At 40.0% G+C, this 23,401-nt stretch overlaps 3 protein-coding genes across 4 annotated transcripts; all 3 read right to left on the bottom strand.

Moving 5' to 3' along the window:
• Positions 1–76: 76 nt before the first annotated feature.
• LOC311030079 (ATP synthase subunit e, mitochondrial-like) lies at positions 77–1,500 on the bottom strand. Its single transcript, XM_084035626.1, has 4 exons — positions 1,436–1,500; positions 870–924; positions 310–408; positions 77–170 (listed from the first exon to the last, which is right to left on the bottom strand). Exons 1-4 carry the CDS (start codon positions 1,469–1,471, stop codon positions 145–147), a joined length of 216 nt encoding a protein of 71 aa, XP_083891752.1. The 5' UTR covers positions 1,472–1,500; the 3' UTR covers positions 77–144.
• A 1,167-nt stretch (positions 1,501–2,667) lies between these two features.
• Positions 2,668–14,100, bottom strand: fyb1b (FYN binding protein 1 b). Of its 2 annotated transcripts, XM_084034791.1 has the most exons (19): positions 13,940–14,100; positions 10,129–11,059; positions 8,272–8,407; positions 8,101–8,174; positions 7,679–7,701; positions 7,123–7,172; positions 6,699–6,831; positions 6,435–6,594; positions 6,134–6,254; positions 5,874–5,893; positions 5,674–5,746; positions 5,464–5,550; positions 4,954–4,991; positions 4,381–4,456; positions 4,143–4,242; positions 3,839–4,001; positions 3,690–3,723; positions 3,567–3,598; positions 2,668–3,477 (listed from the first exon to the last, which is right to left on the bottom strand). In XM_084034791.1, exons 1-19 carry the CDS (start codon positions 13,940–13,942, stop codon positions 3,455–3,457), a joined length of 2,277 nt encoding a protein of 758 aa, XP_083890917.1. In that variant the 5' UTR covers positions 13,943–14,100; the 3' UTR covers positions 2,668–3,454. The 2 variants fall into 2 exon arrangements, with proteins under 2 accessions (XP_083890917.1, XP_083890918.1); XM_084034792.1 differs by lacking the exon at positions 5,464–5,550 and having other exon boundaries at positions 13,940–14,097.
• Positions 14,101–16,250: 2,150 nt separating this feature from the next.
• On the bottom strand, positions 16,251–21,555 carry ccdc80l2 (coiled-coil domain containing 80 like 2). The gene is made up of 12 exons (XM_084034806.1): positions 20,967–21,555; positions 20,794–20,882; positions 20,483–20,656; positions 20,230–20,381; positions 19,698–20,012; positions 19,267–19,507; positions 18,991–19,147; positions 18,288–18,424; positions 17,960–18,105; positions 17,743–17,846; positions 17,066–17,146; positions 16,251–16,885 (listed from the first exon to the last, which is right to left on the bottom strand). The coding sequence occupies exons 1-12, from the start codon at positions 21,244–21,246 to the stop codon at positions 16,551–16,553; spliced, it is 2,211 nt and encodes a 736-aa protein (XP_083890932.1). The 5' UTR covers positions 21,247–21,555; the 3' UTR covers positions 16,251–16,550.
• Between the last annotated feature and the right edge of the window lie 1,846 nt (positions 21,556–23,401).

Raw genomic sequence — 23,401 nt, 5'->3', positions numbered from 1 at the left:
TCAATTAGATGACAAACCAGTTTGGTGTAATTTTCTATTTAAGTATGAAGATGGACACATGGAAAACAGACACTGATTATTACATGAAAAATATGTTTTGTTTTTATTAAGTTTGGAACATTATGATGCAGGTCCAGAGGTCGTTCATTTGAGGATGGTGTCAGAATTTGCTGGAAAGAGAACAAGGGGAAAGTGTGTAAATAAGACAGTTTGGGAACGTGATGTTGAAATGTGGCATTCCCTGTTGGAAAACCACAATAAAAGCTGTGTTTGACAGGAACAAAGAGTGTGTGTGTGGTCCTGTGTTACCTTCAGACAGTTGTTTGTAAATGCGCTCCTGCTCCTCTCTGGCCATTTTCTCCGCCGCCTCAACCTTCTTCTCCTCCTCTGCAATGGGCTTTAGGTAGTCTGAACAACAACAACACAACAACAACCGGTCGTTATTTCGTAAACAAACCCTGATGGTCTTTATTTTAGCTTTGTGTAGTGTAAAAAAGTATCCTAATCATGTAGAAATAAGAGTCACAGTTTACTTATAGATTCACAACATATATATGTTAAAGATCTAAACAGGATTATGTCCACTCAATCCAGGCAGATATGCAACAAATATTAATCATCTTAATATCCCATTAGAAAAACTACATGTTTAAATGATGAGAACTCATCTGAATTTGCCTCCCATGTAAAAGTAAGGGTAGTCCAGGTGTTTCAGATTTTTTTTTTTTTTTAGTGATATAAGCACCGTTAAAGTACCGTTTATTGGACTAAATGACACTTTTAAAACGTTTGGATAACTTTTTTTCTGACTGTTGTCCTTGAAGTTTGGACATTGACAGATAGACGAATCGCGCATGCGCAGAACTTACCAAACCGCTGTTTGCCATAGAAGACGCCGATCAGCAGAGCAGACCATCTTGCCGTCTGAAAGAACAAACATTTACAATTATAGGCTGGTAAAACGACTGTGACTAACCAGCTCACTGTGTGATACGTGTCCGGTTATTTGTCTTTGACAATATTTAAGATGTCCTCCTCACTGCTTCTAAACACTACTAGCTCATTCAACGTTACGGCTATAACAGGAGCGAGGTCCACTTGTCCTCTTCAGCTGCGCAAGTGAATAAGGCTAACTACATTACAAAACGATTAAAGAGTGCAGCTCTGCCAATAACGTTAGTAGGGTAATGGTAATTACGAACTCACCACACACAGACCTGGAAGATTATTCATATTTTAACCCAATTGTGTGTGTAGGAAATGCACGAGTCTGCCAATGTCATTGCTAGCATTAGCTAACAAACTGGCAGTTAACGTCAACGGTCAGTTAGCGGATAGATGCACACAAAGAGGAAAGTTGGCGTTTTAATTACGCATTAAATTGACAAAATCACAACCTTGACAATTTTCAGGGGAAATTAATGTTTGTTATTACCTTGATGAGCGGTGACACTGCGACCGGAGGAACCATGGTGGAAACGAATAAGTGACGGACTTCCGGGCAGAGCGGAAGTGTATTGTTTTTATTTTTTTTATTGACATGAGAGGAAAGTTTAAACCGCCAGAGCTAACTACATATATCACTGTTAGCTAAACGTCATTTTCTGTAAGTATAACATTTCCATTTTTTTCTTCCCTTTTTTTTACTTTTTCACCGCAAACAATGAACTAAAGTAACAAACTGCAACAAAGTTCCAGAGTGGACTCATCAGCTTCACAAGGTAATGACGCCCAAACACAGTTAAATAAAAGGACAATTAGCCAAATTGATATTAAATGCTAAAACATACATATTTATCATATTTATTTAATGTGATATGGAGATAAAACTAATTTACTTCAGGTCGGCTATATATATATATATATATATATATATATATATATATATATATATATATATATATATATATATATATATATATATATATATATATATAATATATATATATATATATATATATATATATATATATATATATATATATATAGTGTATATTATATGTGAAATATTTCAAATAGCAAACAAATAAAAATATTTGGCTCACAAAAAAAAATCCCTGTCCAAACGCACGTTATCAGTTATTATATGAGATAATTGAATTTATTCATGTGATGTTTGTCACTCATTTGGTCGTAATGTTGTGCTGCCCGTCATGTTTTTCACTCACCTGAGTCTATTTGGTGATGACATAGATATAAGTCAAGCTGCAACCAACCATCGTTTTCATTATCAAAGACCTGCTGATTATTTTCTCAATTGACAGTCCAAACCCGAAAATATATTTAGTTTGACTATGACGTAAAACGTGGAAAATCAGGGGGGGAAGTAAATGCAAACTCAATAATGCTGTGTAGATTTACCAATCACTGTTCTTAGGTCTTACCTCTAATATCTATATTGTTGTCTGAATAACCCACTGACAACAATAATTAAACTTTTAATTTGAAATCCAATGCGGTTCGCTATTGCTGTAGTTCCTGATCGCGACCACAAGATGTCACTGCTTCCATTATTGCACAAGCCTGCATAGTGACGGAGTTGCAATTTCATAGCTGCTGGGAAAGGACAGTTAAAATGGTCTCCATTAAGTCTCATAATCAGGGCTTAACATCAAAACATCAAAACACATCAAACACGTGCACGCACATCAGCCACAGCACACAACATTGGATGAGTCTTTTACTGGTTTTATAACGGTTATATAAAAATAAAATAAAAATAACAGCACATGGTTTACGGTGGTATATTATTGTACTCATGGAACAGGAGCGGCCTCTATATAGCACATACGCTCTTACTTTAACAACAGAACAAAATAAGATGTGTAGAGACATTTATGTAATTCATAATAGAATGTACAGTACTATAGTGGAACGTTGGCACAATAACAGTGTTTAGTTTGTTGAAACTTGAGACAAACTTACCAGAGCAATTTTAATTTCAGTTGGTCTTATAGCAATGGAATATAAACAGTATCATACTACATCATACTAAGTAGAGACAAAATAGCAAGTAATGTTAACAAACACGTGGCTATTCTTATAAAATTACAAAACACATGAGAAGCACACATGTAAATACAGTGCTTTGGAGTTTTTAAAGACAAACAGACATATGCAAATACTGTTATCCTAAGAAACGTTTCCCACTTTCCTGAAATGCTGCAAGTCCTATGACCCCATCCAATTGTTTTGTTTTGTTGTTTTTGAAGAAACAATATTGAAAACAGTCGCATTGTACAAAGGAATTAAAGCCATCCTGATTGCAGGTCTCTGAATCATTGCCCGCATATTCAATTGATTCAACGAATGGAATGTTGATTAATAAATAATGACAATTCAGTCTGATGTTGAAGCAAACCAAAAGCAGCTCCCAATGTATATTATCCAATAAACATAATAAATAACATGAACACAATCTGTGTGAAACATTAAACCCAGTGCAGGATGGTTCCTAATCGTTGTCATAGATACAATCTGAAAAAAAAAATATAATATTGTTGTTTTTTTTAAATGGTAAATGTTATATTTATATGAAATGATGAAAGATCAGCTGAAAAACATACCATCTCCAATATCATCGTAGATATCACCATCGCTGTGAACCAACATAGAAAGCAGACGGCATGTTATTAAATGTCTCTTTCTCTGACTGCGTGTGTGAACGTGTGAATGTTTTTGATACTCACTCCATGTCGATGTAGTTGGTTGAAACATAGCCAACTGTAAAATACAAACAGGCAGATTTTGAACTTGGATTCTCCCATTTTTTTGTTTGCGAAGAATGAAAATCTGAATCTTGTATAAGAACACAAAGAACCAAGCAGCAGATACTCACACTTGCCCTCGTCGTTCCGACAGATCAGCTTGTTGTCCACGGCTTTCACAACGACGTCCAGTTTCTCGCCCGCCTTGACTGGAAGCTCTTTGACACCCCACTTCTTATTGGTCAGTGTCGGGGCGACAGTCACCTGGTACAGCACCTGTATTTCTCCTTCATACTGAAAGAGAATGACATCATCAATTTGTAGTTAAACTATAAATGCATTTAAAAAAAAATTTGCATTAAAGAGCATTGTCAGCAGGTGTGATCGTGGTAACACTGAACTAAACATGCTTAAAGACATAATAAAGCAACTAACTTTAAACTTTTTCCTGAATTCCTTCTCCTCTTTCTCCAACTTTTTCTGCTTCTTCGGGTCCATCTCATCGCTCTTGCTTTTGCCTCTCTGGGATGGAATGCTGGAGAGCAAAATCAAACGATTCTTTGCTTACTTATTATTTATTTGTCAGCAAAATTATGTTCTGTGACACTTTTTGAAAATACATCATAAATCTTAACAGTATGGAATGTTTTTTTAATACTGTATGTATTTGTACCTGCTGATGGGAGGAGGGGGAGGAGAGGTTTGCGAGTCGACATCATCATATACCTCCTCGTCAATTGCTTGCTGATCTGTGATAACAAGGGGAAGAAGTCAGTGATGTGATAAATATAATATTTTTATTTTTTTTATGTTATTTCTTTTACTTGAAGAAACTCGAGATTTATGTATTCTGGAATCAAATTTAAAACTTGCAGCTGATTTCAGTGCTTAAGCTCTAACGAACACTTTAATCTCACTCAAACTGTTATTCCAAAAAATGTGGAAATCTGCTAATGTTCTCTGTCTGTTAACAGGTCTATTTCAAACTTAACCGTATTATCAAAGGTCCTTGAAGGATTTCTAAATCAATTAAAGGAGTGTGAATAATAATTTATATTGTTTTCATATTGAAAATGAAGCTCAAGCTAGATTTTCGCTCATTAAATAAAGTTTTAGTTAAAAAAAAGTGTAATATAAGAAGAAAATCTAAGGAAGGACAAATATTTTTATAATATATTAAATAATACTTTTTAACCCCATTAATAATCAATTCAAAACATGATAGTATAATCAGAGCGAGTGATACCTGTTTTCTCTGCCGTAAACTGGCTGGGTGGAGGCACTCTGGGACAACACAAGAACATATTATTAAAATGTTACATAATTCATATCATTACAGTATTGCGGATTAAAAGTAGGTTAATATGATTGAAAGTGGCCCAAATGAATAATTATATGCATGCATTGCAACACAATACATTAATTAGTAGGCGTCAACCTGACAGTGTTAACAGATGGTGCCTTGATTTTCTGATTAGCTCAGACATGCATGAATTTCATGTACGTGAATTTCAGACGGGCAAACGACTCAAGAAGATTAGTGAAATCACAGATATTCAGCCGCACTGATTGTAATCACTGAAACGACAGCAAATGAACATCCTGTTATTCAGTGAGAGGTGAAGTGATCTGATCTGGAGGGAAAATCTACATTCAAAAGCAAGTTCATCCGAGAGAAACCGACGGCTGAAAGATGAGGGATTAACGACAGCGGACAGTAGATCTGTGATCAGTCTTACTAATGACGGTATTTTACACTTTAGTGCTGAGTGGACGTCTGTTCCGGTCAAACCTCCACAGGAAGCCACGGGGCTTCACAGGAGAAGGGCTGGAGTCCACGGGACTAGAGAGCCAACCAAGCATGAAAATACCTGCATTTCTTTTCAATCTTTTCTGCGTTAAGCATATTGTACTAAAACACTCTTTTTAATACTTTTTTTGTGTAAATTCACAGATCAGTTCCTACCTGACTTCCAGGTTTGGATCAATGACATCATCATATATTTCTCCTTCGTCATCTGGCAGCGGAGGCAGGACAACTACAGCGCAACAGCAAATATATATAACATAATGTTTTATCTCAGTGAAACAAGCCTGGCATTAACTGAAGGCAGAGACAGAGAATAGAACAAAATTAATTATATTATTGTAAGGTTTGAAGCGTACCTCCTGGTCCTTTCATACCACTGTGGAGAGAGAAGGATTTGGTATAAAATTAATTAATTTCTCACTGGTCATCCAGCTCTCAGGTCATCATATTTAATCAATATACCAAACTGATTTTTCAAGAACAAAGGTGAAAATTTTACAACTACTTATTGGCCTTTTATAATGAAGAAAAAATACTGCTGTTGCCAGTGGCTCCTATCGTTTCACTCGTCTCCATTCTAACAAAGGTTGTAGAGTTAGAATCTCTAATTCAGTACCTGTTATCAGCAGAGATCACATCAATGTCGTCGTAGACCTCGGGCTCGTACGGCTGCTGAGCTTGACGATTCTTAAGACTGTTGAAGTCAATTTCCACTGAAGTGGTCTTCACGTAACCAACTGTTGGAAATATGTGAAATATTTGATTTATTGACCTTAATTGGGATTTTGGGTGGGATGTATGGCATGCCAGTGGCTTAACTATAGTCTTTTAAATGAAAAATGAGAATTAAATAAAAAGATAATAATGTTAAGAGATGTAACCGGATGACTCGTCCTGTATTTGCAGATTGAACTTACTGGATCCATCCTGCGTCCGTCCCAGCCATCGTCCCTCCGGGTTGCCATGGACACGGATGATGTCCAGGCAGTCTCCCTGCTTCAGAGCGAGGTCTGTCTTATTGCTTCGGCAATCCGCACGAGCCTTCCCTTGGTGGATGACCTCCAGGGGCCCAACCAACTAACACACACACACAGCCACACACAGACATAATATAAACACACAGATTAAAAAATAAATCAATTAGATTGTTACATTTATTAATAGAAGTCTTGTTTACTCACTTTGAATTTCTTTCTGGCATCTTGTTCCTTCTTCTCACGTTCCTTCTGCTCCTTCTTCTCAGCCTCCAGTCGTTTTTTCTCCTCCTTCTCCTCTTTCTCTCTCTTCTTTTCTTGTTTTTGTTCAACCGCTTCCCTTTTGGAGGGAGACAGAGTTGACAGTAGATGATGGAGACAAATCTATTTGCAAGATACAGCTTACTGGTTGAGTTGCCAGACTGACGTTCCTAAGATTTCCAAACTTATTATCAAAGAGGAAAGCCAAATAAATGTCAACATGAGGTGGTTGACTGAAAGAGTGCAGCTATGGATATAAATGCACATACCGGTACATAAATAAACAAGTATGGATTAAATCACTCCACTAAACTGGATTTAAAGAGAAAGCAGAATCAGTGAGGGGTGGGATAAACACACTCTCTCTCACCATCGTTCATCAAGATCCTCATACATCTCTCCGTCATCATCATCTTCCTCCTGAAGAACACATGAATTAAAAACAGCAAAAACACTCTCATGCATCATACAGTCTGCATGCCACACATATTTAATGCACATTTTCTATATTTGCTCTATTCTTGTTTTGTTTTTTTTACAATTACATGCACATATATTATAGATATTTGATATTTTCCATCCTCTGATTCATACAACACTCATCCTGCACGCCGCTGTATGTTTTCACTCCATCCTGCCACATATCGCACCGCTAGCTTCGTCAGTCACATTTAGAGATGGAAATCCTAAACCACTTTGCTGATTTCAATCAATTTGTTCAGTTCAGTTCACAGATTTGCACTCAATCACTGTCTGTGAATAGCTCAGCATCGGTCAGTTCGCTTTGGACATTTGAAGAAATACCTGTGCTGAACACCTCCAGTGTCTTCATGAGCACACGTGAATGTTTTTATCTGGGTGTGTGTTTGTATCTTCATCTGCACGTATAACCTGCATGCAAATCTGTATTTACGTGAATTTCTCACCTTTGCCCTCTGACTCGGGTGACCTGAAGAGACAGGATGAATCAACATTACAAGAGAATTGGATCTTTGTGGCATCGCTATCATCATGACAGCTCTGACTATTTGTATTATGTAAGTCACAGAGAGTTGCTCAAACATTTTAACTCTTGATTCTGAATTATGTTAAACTAACTACATCATTTTCACCATACAAAAGAGTAGTATGTAAATAATTTGCAAATAACCAAAACAGCTACCACAAAGTAGGTTAAATATTAGTAACAGTGAGACAAATATGCTGACTAATACAGTTCCTTTCATGTGTTTCCTCTGATATGTAAACGTAGAATAGTTCCTCATCACTTCCGTCTTCCTGTGATGTTATGAACATAAACATGGTTGTCTTCATGACACATCACATCTGATCAGATTGTGACGGTTACCTGTAGAGGGTGGTAGAGGTGGAGGAGCGGTGTTAAAGTCATCGATGTCATCATAGCACTCATCTTGCTGGATCCTATAAAGGCACAGTCAGCATTTAGCTTCAGTACACTGGAGAAAGCAAACAGTCTGTGTCGTCTGTAAGTATGTTTGTGAATGAATGTGGGGCTCACATGGCTCCTGGGTGCCGTGGTGGCAGACTGGGAACTACAGTCGGAGGGGGTGGAGTCGGGGGCACCTGGTTGCTATGGTTACCGGGGTGTGAGGCCAGAGGAGTCAGGATGGTGGGTTTCTTAGAGTTGCCAGAACCTGTAACAAAAACACATCATGTACAAATAGAGAATGTGCTGCAAGTGTCTTCACTAGTGCGTTTCAGTGTCTGCCTGTGTGTAGATAAATAGATGGATGGATAACTATATTAATGATTTTAAAATGTTTGTCTGATATGTGTTGGAAGTGGAAGTATAAAGTAGCAAAAACCGTACAAGTAGCCTACCTTTAAATTGTACTTGTAGTACTTGAGTACATTTAATTAAATCACAAACTGGCTAAACGTTGTTGGTAAGAATAAATGAAAAGAAGCCAACAACAATAATAAAAGTTTGACGTGTTCCAGTATTTTCCCATGTTTTTGTGACACAATGCAGCCAACAGCCTTTGGTCACCTTGTGAGTCTAAAAACAGAGCCTCTCACTTGAACTATCCCTGTTTGCTGGAACTTACTTCCTCATTTGGTGAAACAAAATAAGCTGTCAGAGCGGAGATCGACGGGGCGAGAGAAAGAGAAACTGGACAGGGAACTTGGCCGGGTGGAAATAGAGGAACCAAGTGTGTTTCTGTGACTTTGGTGTCTTATTTTAAGCTCTGAACGAATCTACAGTCTAATGTCACTTCCAGTCACTTTTGTAAGGAAAGGACGAAATGCAAATTCGGCTGCTGTATGAAAATATCTCAAAATGTGAGGAACAATTCACTTTTTAAGCTAGCACGCACAAGCAGAAGTTGTTTGCGTTGCTGTTGCGTCCGATAACCCAAAGTTAAGTCAACAACTACAGGCTGAACATTGTTAAAGTCACGAACACACCACGTTGGTGAAGCAAGGACTTTTCAAACCTCTGAAATGTCTGTCCAAAGTAGGGACAAAGAGGAAATGCATGTGAGACAACAGCAAACTCATCTAATTCTCCACCGCAGGCGCCTGGTTTAGCTTAGGGAGCGTGTTGATTGGATGATTTAGAAGCAAAACGATGCTGAAAACGTGTTTGGTTTGTTGTATTTGTTGCATAATGATTGCAAAGCAGGGGCCAAAGACACATCATCCATAATGGAAAACAAATGATGTGAATGCAGCCAGATAGAGTTGAAGTGTTATTGCCTGTGGGCCCACATGTGTGTACCTTCTGGCTTGTACTCTCCGAACTCTTTTTTCCACCTCATTTCAGATTTATACTGAAAAAGCAATAATCTATCATTCTTAAAACTATGATATGCTTTTCATTCCATTTGGAAATGCTATGGTGGTTCATCGCTACGTTATTTAAGCTGTTTTATTCAGCTCAGTATCTCCTTTGAGACCAGAGAACAAATTATGTGCTGAGGTCACGAGCCCATATTTCCCTCTGCAGGACATCCCCATCTCTGAAGAAATGTTTAAATTGTCATTTTCTTTCAATTCTTTCTGAAGATTTGTTCATATGATCATAATAGCACCCTTAAAGATAATGTTTTTTGATGTGAACATTATATTGTTTGACTATTCACAAGAATAAATCTAGCAATAACAATAAAGGAACCCCCAAAAATAACTTAAACTGTCCTGCTGAATCTTAAGAGTTTATCTGTGGTGCTAAAACTGTGATCACACATCTTTGTGTTAAGCCATTATGGCTTTGGTGGTGCCTCAGACTAAAGTCTAAAATGCAAAACGCAGTGATGATTGGTTACATTTGTGTAAATACTGATTTATTGTACTAATCTAAGGTGTTTATATGGTGTCTCACTATTAAACCTGTGACTGAAGTCCTACTCACCATGATCAGGGGCCACAGCGCCTCTTTTAAAGGACTCCAGGTTGACTTTGGGGGGTCGGTTAGGCTTGGCAGGAGGGGGGCCCAAAGCCAAACTGTTCGGGAGGGGGTTGCTCTTGGGGTGTGAAGTGACATCGCTGCTAGTCTGAGGGGAAAGCGTCGAAGGTTTTTTGAAGCTAGGCTTTTTACTGGCTGGAGGTTTTTGAGGAGGGACGGAGTTAGTAGCAGTTAGGGGCTGTTTGTCGGCTTTTTCCTCTTTCGCAGCGCTTTCTGAGTCCTTGTTAAAGGTATTCTGAGCAGTCTTGAAGTTGGAAGTGGACTTAAAAGCGGAGTTTGTCGGCGGTGAAGGTTTGTTCACGGTGTTTGTGCCGGCTCCTGCTGCCTGCTCATTTTGCTGCAGTAATTTTACAATGCTGCTGCTGGGTTTTTGTTTCAAACCTCCGCCGCTGTCTTCTTTCACCCAGCTGGGCTTGGAGTTGAGCGGTGGCACCGGTTTAGGAAAGGCGGGTTTGGAGTCGGACAGGGTGGAGTTCAGGGACGGCTTGTTGAGTGCGGGCTTGTGGAGAGGGCCTTTAGCTTCAGGAGCCTGTGAAAAAGGTGACTTCAAGGGTCCCTGCTGTTTAAACACAGGCTTTTTGTTGTCATCCTGGGTGTTTCCAAACCTGCTCGCAAGGGCTTTAGCTTTGTGTGGTTCAATTATCTCGGTGTCACTTTTAGTTGACGCTGTGCTTTTCAGAAAATTGGGTTTAGGAGGAATGGCACCGCCAGAGAGGCTTTCCATGACCGCTTTCTTTGTGTGTGAATTCAGGCCGGAGGAGAGGGTGGGGTGCAGGGGTTGTTTGATGCGTCCAGGCGGTGTGGAAGAAGTCTCATCGGTGCTCGCCCCACCTGATTGGAAGCGAGCCATCATGGCCTTTACATCAGATTTGTTTTCCTGGAAAGTATGGAAGAGGGTCAGACAGAGAGTTTAATAATCAGAATATGAAACCAGAACTGAAAATCATGGTGAGCAGGCCAGACTATCAAATTACTTTTGAAACAAAAGTCCCCAAAACAGAAACCGCTAGACAACTGAAAGAGGAAATGCACAAAGGCTGATATTAAAGTTCACATAGGAACAGAAAGTAGCGAAACCCTAAAAAAACGTATATTTCCTAACAGGGAATTTTCTTTTCTTATTACCAAACTCTCCTTGTGGTCACTTATTTAACTCATATTGGCCCATTCCTCACAAACCACATCAACAACTTCACACACTGTTGTGGCTCAGCAGGTACAGGACGGTCATAATCTCTTTGGTTTTAACAGGAAAGTAAAACTCTTGACTCTTAGAGTCTTAAACCAGCAGCTCCCCATAACGCTCTTGTTAATAGGACAGAAATGAAGCCATGTATTCTTCATGTAACCAAGTAAACGATTATTTATGATGTATTATTTAGATAATGTAGCCTATGAAGAGAACTTGGAACCAAGATGTTTACCTCACATTGTATTTAAATGTGGTTCAAGTGAAAAGCAAATGTGCTATTTCTAAAGACAACGTTCTCATAAGTAGACAGAAGGTTAACAACACTTCAGAGCAAATTTTAATGTTAATTATACGGTACTTATAAGCTAGATAAACTTCTCATTGCAGGTAACGGCTATAAATCTTTATTACTTCTCAGACCTCAGTTCTTTTGACTTCCTTATTGACGTCCCTATTATATCACATTCTCCGATGTAGGTAAACGAAAGGTACTTTTGTCAAGCACTGATTGTTGGAGGAGAGGGGGAGGGACATTTCCTATATGTCTATTATGTATTACACTCTATAGAAAGACATATATGGTGTTGCTTTGGCTATGGCATGAATGGATAAGCCATTCAAACTTAAAAGGCTGTCCTATGAGCACCCTGAGGTGTTCAGAACGACTAAATGTTGCATCCAAATGTGCCCACAATACTGGTCCAGTATCAGTCAAGTGGCACAGTGAACTGACCAAATAGCAGCCACACCTAATGAGGCAGGTTTGACTAGAGTCAGCACCTGACCAGGAAGTGGAGATAAGAGCGTGCTATTACAGCGGAGCACTGAGGGCGAGTGTACTGCATGAGGCTAAATGGGAAGTTAAACCACAGTGAACAGATCATATAACAATATTCAACACACAGCAAGACCAGTGATGCTTATGTCAAATCGTGGAGTTGCCAGTAAAAAAAAAGAAGCAGCTGGTGTTTGTTATTGTAACTATGATCTCAGTAGAGTCACATGGTCTCTCAGGATGCTGTTAAATAAAACATTTATACACTGCTAATTGTTTTTGACTTATGTTTTAGAGGAAATTTGTCAAATGTTTTGGTTAAATACTGAAAAAGATGATTCAAGGCTGATCTTTTTTGTTATCTTAACCAATCACAACATAACCACACATCTGTTAATCACGCATCAAGCAGATATTGTGGGAAAAACTTTCCAAAATATGTCTAAAAACACTATGTCTGGGCTATTTCTCTAGCAGTAGCTCCATTATATATATACTGTAGAATACTGGGCCTATGAAAGAACAATGGAGGATTGATTGATGTGGGAGGATTGTTTTTTTTCAAGTTTCGATACTTTTCAGTCCGCTGTCGAAAACTGCCATTTTTAGATGGTTGTAAATGTCCGACTCCTGTGTTTCACAAATGCAGTGGAGCTAGCATTGGAGCTAACACTGGAGCTAGCAGTTTATAGAGATGCACAGATGGTGCTGAAAAAAAGAAAGGCTTTAGCGAGGAGTGCCACTTAAGAAGGTGCCACTAACATCTTGCAGTGGTGGCAAAAGGATGTGACTTCATATGAAATTAGAGGAAAGTTTCCTCCATTTCTCAACAACAGTAAACTTAAGATTTCCCAATATGGTTTGTACAAGGCGCTTGCAATTACTGCTTCTCTAAATGTTTGTGCAGTGCACTTTTGTGAAAAAAAAAAATACTAATAATAATTTTTTTAAATACTTTATAAATCCTGGAAACGGCTCTAAGAATAACGCAACACAAGAGAACCACAAACTGCAGCCACGATGGCCATGAAGTCCAATCCTCACTAAAAATATAAAGGTAGGATTGATTGCAAGGCTGTGAAAGACTACATTAGTTTTAATGGTTTAGCCTGTAAACAGGTTTTTGTTTTAGTGATGGGTCACTTTTGTTGTGTGAAAATTCATGGTAAAAACTGAGAAACACATTGTTGTGTTGGCCAAAAATACTTAAGCTAGCTGGTGAGGTGATTAGCTATTTTCCCTGCTATTGCAAATATCAATGAACAATGTAGTTGTCCGTACACGTTATTAAGCACAAGTACATTTCCAGTCAAATGAAAAGAATGAGAGAAAGAGGTCGTCTGGTCAGAGCAAAGAGGAACCATTACTTCTACTTCTAGTGTGGTGAAAAGTGGAGGCCAAAGTTGTCTTGCTCAATTTAGTTGACACAAAACCATAAAACGCGATCAATAATCTCTCCTGTTTCTACAAGAAATATATGAAGAAATGTAACAAAAACTCTAAATCTATATATATATGGCAGATCCTCTGTAATCACACATGCAGTAACTTGCTCAAACAAATTCCACTGTCAAATGCATGTGGACGAGAACGAAAGGCTACTTGAGTGTGTTGTTGCAGAGAAATGCTCATCATATCTTTTCATAATACTTTACACGTGTTGTAAAATGCCCTAAACTCAGTTTTACAATAGTCGCCGTCTCTCATTAAATCTTACAAAGGCACTCTAGATTCATTCTAACGCCTAGAAAGTGATTTTTCTTCAAATAGTTAAGTTAAGTTGTACTTACCATGCTGAGGACTGCAACGCCGCAGGACTCTGCTACGTCCAAATGGCCAGTGAATAAAGTGAGTGTGTTTGTTCAGTGTGTCTGTGTGAGTTTCTGTGGCTGTCCAAGTGAAAGAGAGAAGGAGAGCTGCCGAGATAAAGTGAATGACAAATAGTGTGACACAGCAGTAAGTGTGTTTGTATTCGGTGGAGGGGAGGGGGTGTACACTCCAGTTCTTCATAGGCAGACTACTCGCCTACTTCCTCTCTGAGCAGTGTGTGTGTTGTGTGTGGCTGTGAGTCTCAGCCTCTGTTATCGGTGTGTTTTGATCTCTGGGATTTGCCTATCCCTGGCAAACTCCCAGCAGTTCCCCTCTGTGCTCAACAACTGATGCCCCGCTCACTCGGTGGCGGGTCAACAGAAAAAACACTGTGAGGCTTGTTCCATAGCAGCCATATCAAAAACTTTAAATAGCATTTTTGGTTAACGGAAAATGCAACATGACTGATATGGCCTTTATACCATATGGTCTGGGTGAATACTCGATTCTGATTGGCTGGAGGGTGTAGGTTAAAAAGTGTTAATGTACACCTAGGAAAGACGTTCCGTCAAATTGCCCGATGACAGTTGTAAATTATTGCGCTGGCTCAAACGCTAGATGGTAAGCATGGCAACGGAGACTCAACGTTATTTCACAGTTTATTCATCACAACAGCAAGACAGAATAGTAGTGCACTGGCCTTCTGAAATGATATTTGTATCATGTAGCGTAAGGTTAAGCCATCATCTCACTGACATCAACTGCTGCGGTCGGGTCGCTATAGCCACTTTGCTTGGCAACGCCTGCATACGGAGATATTAAATAGTCAGCTCAACTTTTAACTCTATCACACATTATTATTGCATTATTAATTGATTAAATATTTCTTTATTTCGTAGGTGACCATGGTATAAGCGGGATAATGCCCGACGAGGTGTCCATTAACAGAAATGAATGGACGACGTGGAGGCGTGCATTATCCCTTACATAATATGCAGAAACCCCTGTAGAGAGTAAACAATCCGAACATGTGTCGGCATGACAACCAGACCAACTGTCTTCGAGGCGCCGTGATGGTTTCAACATCCTAGCTTAGACTGTTAGCTTATTAGCATGGATTTTGACCTGATGGTGGCGCTAGATACACGTCAAGGGACTATCATATATGATAAGGCTGTCAAGGTTTATTAGACTGTACTTCCTCATGACAGTCACATGTTGTTTTTTTGCTGTTGGAGGCTGTAAAGTGTTTTTATTGCTGCAGTATTTATCTGTGACGGGCGTTTTACACAGTATGGTTGAGATAATAGTTTGCAATTAGAGGCAAGCTTCTGTAGACATTTTATATCTGATGAATACCAAACATTAGGTTATCTTTCACAAGTAAATTAAACAACCAAACACAAAAAAAATGATTTCATTATTGCTGTTAAGAATTACATTGTAAGCCACTAATTTAAGCAGCCTAAGACTTTCAAGTGCATTTGGCAGCAAAGTTCAAGTGACTTTTATCTTTATAGACTCAAGGAGCCGCTTTAACAAATACACTGAGAATGCTGTCAGAGAGTTCCTTTTATTCATAGCGAGGAGTGATTTAGGAAAGCATTCATTTATTTGAGGTAGGTATTTGATATTAGCGGCTCCACTTTCATTCGTTTCTATGGTTATTGGTCAGTCTATAAAAGTAGCATGTCGTCAGGTAAATCAATAAAGTGAGCTAATCTCTAATCAAACATTATCCCTGCATGAACTATTTTGTAGTGTTTCATTAACTAGTCGTTAGGAGAATATTTCTCCTCCTGCCTTTTTTTCTCTGCTCTCCTCTGCAGAAGGATCTCTTGAGACTCTGATGCCCTCCTCCCGACACATAAACCTTTTTTTCTCTCTATTTTTACTTCTACTTCCGTTTTATGTGAGATGCGGTTGTACTTGCAGAAATTAACACCCAGAGGCTTGTGGTGTTTGTTGGTCAACCAAATATATTGCCCCTGAACCGAGTCCTCATCTCTTCTCATCCTGAAGATTTCTGAAGATTTAAGCTATCGTTTAGGATATTTACATGCTGCCATGTGCTGCTACCGGGCCCCTGATTGGTAGATGTCTATATGACATGGTGTGTTTGTTGTATTACATTTATTCAACAGCTGAAGGCTTTTGCTGTTAACTTTTGAAGGATTTGTAAATAATGTCAAAAAAAAATAAAAAAAATAGATGTTGAGCTCAGAGAAAAGAACGTGTTTCATTAGAATACAGTTTAAATTTTAGCATCACAATATTTCAACAGAGGGCCTGGCGGTGACTGTGCTTAAAAAGAGCTGACAGAAGTGTTGCCAAAGAGCACAATCTGTAAAACTGTTGCTGTAATTAACAAATAAAAACAGAACACCATGTTTAAAAAAACAAAGGATGCCCATATGCTTTCACTGTTTTTTTATTAAACCATTCCAATATTTTCTGCTCTGCCTTTAACATTTATTACTCGCAAAAATACAATATTCAACTTATTCCTTTGGGTCTGTGTAGGTTTTCACATCTTTGTTTATGAGCTTGCTCTTCTTCACTCCACTGCGAGCTCTTCCTCCTCCTTTCTCATCATTCCTCCGGCCGGTGATACAAATATGTCTGGTCCGCACCGTCTTCATCATAGCCGGGATAGCGCCCCCCTTCGCTGCCTCCTCTGCCTCTGTCCTCAGGGCAGTGGATCCCCAGTCTCCTCTGCAGCTTCTCCTCCTGGAGGCGCTGCTCCATGGAGTCCACCAGGTCATAGATGTTATCCAAGGACCACATGGGTGATGGGAACCACGCCTTGACATCGCTATCCTTCCCCACAACCACTATGCTGAAATAGTCCTTACTGATCTTCAGTTGTTCTCTCAGATTGTTGACCGTGTCGCGGGATAACGGCTCGACTTCACTCTGACTTCGACCTGGAAGAAGAGAAAAGGAAGTGGTGCATAAAACACGATAAAAAGAGATTTAAAAAGACAACTTGGAGGTCTGAAAAACACAGTTCAACCTTGAATTAAAAATGTTCCCCATATATTTACATTAATATACACAGTAAATTCCTAATTAATATTTTCAGCACCCAAATTACTGTGACTTACCATTGAGGGGAAACAGCTCAACAGTTCCTGATGCTTTGTCTCCAGTTCCAATCAGCTTCAACACAGCAAAGTGGCGAATACCTGAAGAATGACCCAAAAGTGAGTATTGGGTTAATGTCAGCAACAAATAGCAAGAGGTGTTAGAAGTATTCAAGTTTTACTTAATTAAACGCAGTAAAATCCATTGGGTAGAAATTGTGTTACAAGTTAAAGTCCTGCGTTAAATATTTTACTTAAGTAAATAACAAAATAATACTTAACTAAACAAGTATCAGCATCAAAAATATACTAAAAGTAAAAATGCTCATTTTGCAGAATGACCCATTTCGTAATAATATATATTGATGGATTTTAATGTTTGACACATTAAAGTGTAAGTATGAAGTAATGTTGTAGCTGATAGAGTTGTAATTGTACTGATACTTACTTGAAAATGCATTTTTATTTTATTTTGTATCAATCTGAAACTGCAAAGTAGCAGGTCACTAGATGTGAAAAATAAATGTAGTGAAGTAAAAAATAATGCAACATACATCATGTTTATGGTTATTACTTAATTCTGGCCAATAAGGGAAACACAGCGTTGGTTTAAAGGTCAGAGAGGACCCGTCGTAACATGTCTTAAAGCTACAGAGCAGACAGCCAGCGTGCTGATGAAGGGGTGGGGAGTTACTGACCCAGGTGACACTCTTGTCCCCTGAGAGAAGAGAGCTGCTGCTGAAAGGAGTAGTCGTCCTCAGACGGAGCCGAGATGAGCAGCAGTCTCCTCTTAGACACGAACCTAAACATCCACACAAATAGCCAGTTTGAATGTTGTGGTGTAAGTCTGCATCACGTGCCATAAGGGCATGTTAAATAATCCAAATCTTTTTGGACAGAATTACAGTTCAGTACCTGAGCAGTGGATCCTCAGCTCCAGACTTTTGCTTGAAGCAGGAGGGAGGACTCCTCCTCTCTTGTTCTTTTTCTGGGCGCCTTGAGGGAAAGCTGTCAATGTACTCGAACAGAGCAGAGCCTGATGGAGGAGCCTCAAAGACTCTCTTATCAGGCACAAAACACACACAGAGAGGCACATCTAGTCAAGTGTATTTGTATTACATGGAATGACATCACAATTCTTCACTCGGAGCAGCTGTGAACTCGACCACACTTCCAGTTGTGATCATGAGATCACCAAACCCAAATAAAATAACAAACAGAAGAAAGGTGCAGACTGTCTTACGTTGGGCTTGATGTCGTAGTCTGTGACTGTCATAGAAAAGAGGTCAGAGGATGACAGGCCAAGCTCCGCCCTCAACAGAGAGATCAGGCCTGGATCTGAGAAACGTTCTGATTGGTCACTGAGTGGCTGCTCCGACTCTGAAATACAGGAATTAATGTGTCTGCATAAAGCAACCTCAGTGTAATGCAAACCAATACAACCACACCAGCATGACCGGTGACTCATAACAACCATTATGTTGAATCCCCAGCTCTGAACAAATATGAACCTTACAACCTTCAAGGACAGTATTTATTGCACGGCTGCTGTGGGATTCCAGTACTTTGGTTTTATGGCCGAATATCTACAAAACAAACGACATTCCCATCAGCCACAGCTTTAGTCCTCGATTACCGTTAATTTAGCGCATGTTAGCATGATAACTAAACTAAGATGTGTTATCATTTAGCTCTGAGCACCATAGCTTTTTATGGACAATCATTAAAATATTCAGCTGCTCGTGAAAGCCAGAAGTAACCACAGCATTTAAACCGTGGCACAATCAAAAAGCAGCAGCTGAATTTTTTGAAAATATGCTGAAGTAACTTGGAAAGTTTCGGACCCATTATCCAATAGCACCAAATGTTTTAGACGCAAATTTTCAAACAAATAAAATCACACACACACACACACAGACACACAAACGTGTACAAGCATTCCCTACCGAGCTGGTGGTGTTGCAGCGTGAGCGCGGCGTCACTTCCCTCTCCCACAATGGTTGCCACGGTGATCTTCCTAATGGCGAGGTCACATTGTTGCTTCTCGCTGTCGTCTTTCTGCTGGATATACAGCGCTGCGTCTCTGCTGGGCGTTGAGATCAACTAGCACGAGGAAAACACACGAACAGACACACACATCAGTCCAAATGGATTGGAACGTACCCATCTGGTGCAGATAAAAAAAAAAAGGGAAAACAATAGGATGCAAAAAACGTTCTTACCATTAACCTTCTTGTCCCCTTTAAACTGTCCAAAAACTCCTTCAGGGCTGTTTTATCCTTCTCGCTGGCCTCTCCATTGGACTTTTTACCTTTTCCTTTCCCTTTCTTCCCTTTTTTCCCTTTACCCTTTTTCTTAGAGCTCTGTCTCTCCTGCGTGTCATCCTTTAAATTCTGCTGTTGTTTATCTTCACTGTTTTTCCCTCCATGTGTTTCCTTCCCTTCTTCCACGGGCGAGTCGGGTCTGCAGAAGGAGAGGAAAAAAAACTCACTTTGATGTTCATCCAGCACTAAAAGAAACACCTCTGTCCGCTGCAAATGGATGAGGAAGCATGACCTACCAGATGGGAACACAAAATCTAAACAGGGCTTAAACATCTGCACTCTTTCATCCACTACAGCATGTTTGAAAAAGTGAAATAAGAAGATGGCACCTGTCTTTCTTCACTTGTTCGTTGCTCTTTGGCACAGATGGAGGGCTGTGGGTTCTGGTCCGTTCGTTAAAAGAGGTCCGACTCGAGTCCTTTCCCCTGGTGGACCCCGCGGTAGGCACCTTACGGATGACAAACCTGGAGCGTCCACTCAGTATGTCCTGGATTTTACTCTTCAGGGCAGCTTTTTTGTCCAGGGGAGGTCTCCTTTGTAATGCCACAACAGATGTCAGATTCCCTCGCCTCTGAGGGCTCAGCACTATCTTCTTCTTCATCCTTTTTCTTTTCATCACAACCTTCTTTTTAGTGGTTTTACACCTGAATGAAAAAAAAAAAACATTTTGTCTAAGAGGATTTGTGTAGATTTTCCCCCCGTAACTTCAAACAAAATGCACACCCAACTTCTATAAACATCCAAAATTTAAGATTAAGGTCAAAAAGCACCACTTTAAATTAAAAAGGTACTGAAGGAACTTGTAAAATTCCCCCTCCCTCCTCTATCAGTACAGTGAATGAGACAGTGGTGTAGTGGGACCTCAAGTTGGATCCTTTTCTGGTCATCTTCTCCAGCTTCCTCACGGGGAACTGATCAATGAGCTCCAACACCGCCTCGACGCGGACCGGATAAGGGAAGCGCTCACTGACCCGAAGATTCTTCTTCACAACCAGCATGGTGAACCCTTGCTCCTGAAAATATTGATAAACGATTAAAACTACAGGTCAAATATGTGATAAAATCAATAATTCAAATGGGCTGTGAATATATTATTGAGGGACGAACCGGTTACCTGGCTGTTGAGCTCCAGGTAGTGCAGCAGTTTGCTAACTGTGTCAGGGTCCACGCTCTCTACTGTGGCGTCTCCTTGGAAAGTGGTTTTCTGGATTCGCCCTTCCATCATGGCGTTCTGGATGATGGTGATGATGAATGTGTCTCTTTCCGCTAGATGGCAGTTCAGCCCTTTCTGAGACATGGAAAGAGACACAAAAGAGAAAGCAAGAGGGCTGTTTTTTTAGTGTAATTCCTTTGTTTTTTTTCCCCCACGTGTGAAAAAAAATCTCTAAAAGGTGTATCTGAAAATAAAATAAATGAGTACAGTACCTGTCCCATGTCTTCTAGCTGTTTCTCCATCATACGAAGGTAGTTGTCACTGTTTGATGGTGCTGTTATCACCCACAGTCGCTTTTTACCTGAAGAGGAGAAGAGGGGAGGGCTTACCATAAGTTGGTTAACAGACAAGTAGATACATCAGCTGATCGGTTCCTTTTTCTTACCTGCAAAATCAGCCAGGAAGTCCAGCTCCGGAGCCAGGCTGGACGAGGACTCTCCCACACCCCTGTTGTCTTCATGTTCTTCCTCCAGCCCCAACCCCTGCTCGATGCCCGGAGGGAGGTCTGAATAGTCCCCCCAGTCCCTTACATTCGGGTCCACCAGCTGATCCTTGGGCTTGCTGCGACTGATGCCCGGCCAGGCGCTGAGCAAACCCGGGTAACTGAGGCCCCACAGGGCAGCAAGCAACAGCAGAGGCCGGTGTGACCTGGAGAAATGACACATCCTTGCACAGTCGAGTGGTTGGGTTTGTCGCTCAGCTGGAGCAGGTTAGCGGCTCACAAATCCTCCTCTGATTAAAAAACACATTTGTGCAAGGTCGCGGGCAGCAGTGTTGCATCTGAAACAGATGGATCCAGCCAGCTGTTTAAAACGTGATTTTAGGGTTTTTTTAGACGCTCTAGATCGTCAAATCTGAGAAACCTCCATGCGTTGAATCCAAATGCAAAAACCCCTATTAAGAATGGAATAATTCTTGTATCCTTAAAAAAAAAAAGTAAAGCAGGTGGAGCCAATCTGACGTGAATGTGTAGGGTAAAAGGACGGCAAAGACTGCAGTGATGTTTGCCTCTCACCAGCAGAGAGACACTGGCCGGGGAGACTTCCTTCTCCTTGCACACTCCTGGTTCACATTACAGCCCGGGATCGTTAACAGGAAACTCCTGGAATTTTCTGGGACTTCAAAGCATTTTCTTGCTAAAAACTCTCTCTCTCTCTCTCTCTCTCTCTCTCTCTCGCACACACACACAAACGCACACACACATTCCCTGTGTGTGTGTGTGTGTGTGTGTGTGTGTTTTGCCTCTTTTGTCTCACAGCTGACTGGTCTGAAGTCCATTATGACCAGAAAAACAATCTCTCACGTGACAAAGCAGACACATTGTTGAGTGAGGACACCTGCCCTGCTTTGTCTTTGATCAGCAGACTTACCTGCTTCAGGGGTGCTGCCGAGAGGCTGATCCTGACCTCTGACCTCCCTCCCAAGTGGGGCAAGTGAAGAGACAATAACCCCGCAAGGATCAAATGACTTGCATTATTAAACCTGGTGAAGATTGATTGTATTTGATTTGTGTTTTAACATCTGTCACTATCCATCAGAGACGGGCGCTGACTATTGCAGGCTGCCTCACACAAGGTGGAGGAGGGGCGGACAAACTGAGTGTGGACAGAATGACGGAGTAAAAGTGGGAGATTAGAGTTCTCGCAGTTAGGTTTAGAGTCATTTGTTCAACTGGAGGATGGGACCATAAATAACCCAGACAGGCTAAAAGACGCAGCACACCTCCTTGTTCCAAGATGTGAAACTGAGGCAAATGTGCCCTCAAGCGAGTTGACCCTGATAGCTTTCTGCAAGGAAAAAGGTATTCATCCCTCCCACTGTACTGCCCTAATAAATCCTCCACCAACCACAATAAACCAAAGCCGGAAACTATTTATTATCACTTAATGCACAACCATCTCAACCATCAATTCCCACAGGAATCCAAGAACCCTTTAAACAACTAAGATTAGCATAAAACCACAAGACTCCACAAACCTGCAAACATAACCGTGACTATTTGATGTGCAGCTTTTTTTTGTGAGTAACATATTGAACATTTAGATGTCCAAAAAAAAAAAAACCTAGGACTTTTTAGGTGTGCGAAAGATAAAAGTTATTATATTGTAAAATAAAAAGTACACCAATACTCTTTTAATACATTCTGTAATTGAGGGAATAATAAACAGCATGTTGGAGCATAAACATCAAGCAAAAACAAAAAGTTAAGTTGACAGCAGTGAGATGAATCAGTCCTAATAAAATTCATATGGGAACAGAATGGTTCCAGGTTTCTATTGTTTGCTCCTTTTTGAAGTAAATAATTCTATCCTTGATTTTCAAAGTAATAACAAAGAAAAAACACATGGTGTGAAGAGAAAGAGAGACAGATTTTAAACAAAAGATGGACATGCAACTAGTGATATGATACAAAGAGAGTGAGGTTGAGGGACATTACGATCACATTTTTTGGTTGTATTTATAGTTTTAATGTCACTGGGGGAGAAGGAGAAATAAAAAAGAGTTTAGGAATCAAAGAAAACTATAATTAGAAGAGCTGTCTTGAGGGTGAAAAGCTGAAATGAGAAACATGCGTAGCAACAATACATTCCACTCTCTGAGCCTGATAAATAGAACCAGATGATCAGTGTGTGTGTGTGTATGTGTGTGTGTGTGTGTGTGTGTGTGTGTGAGAGAGAGAGAGAGAGAGAGAGAGAGTATATGATGTATACAGTACATAGGTAAAATGAGTGTCAACACCGATTCTGTCCCAATGCTACTTTTTAATTAGATTTACAGTTAAAAGCAAGCCAACCACCTTCCATGTGTCCGGAAAAGCAC

The sequence above is a fragment of the Eutrigla gurnardus genome, assembly GCF_963514095.1.
Source record: "Eutrigla gurnardus genome assembly, chromosome: 19".
In the NCBI taxonomy this organism is placed as follows: Eukaryota; Metazoa; Chordata; class Actinopteri; order Perciformes; family Triglidae; genus Eutrigla; species Eutrigla gurnardus.
This window is presented reverse-complemented; position numbering and strand designations above follow the sequence as displayed.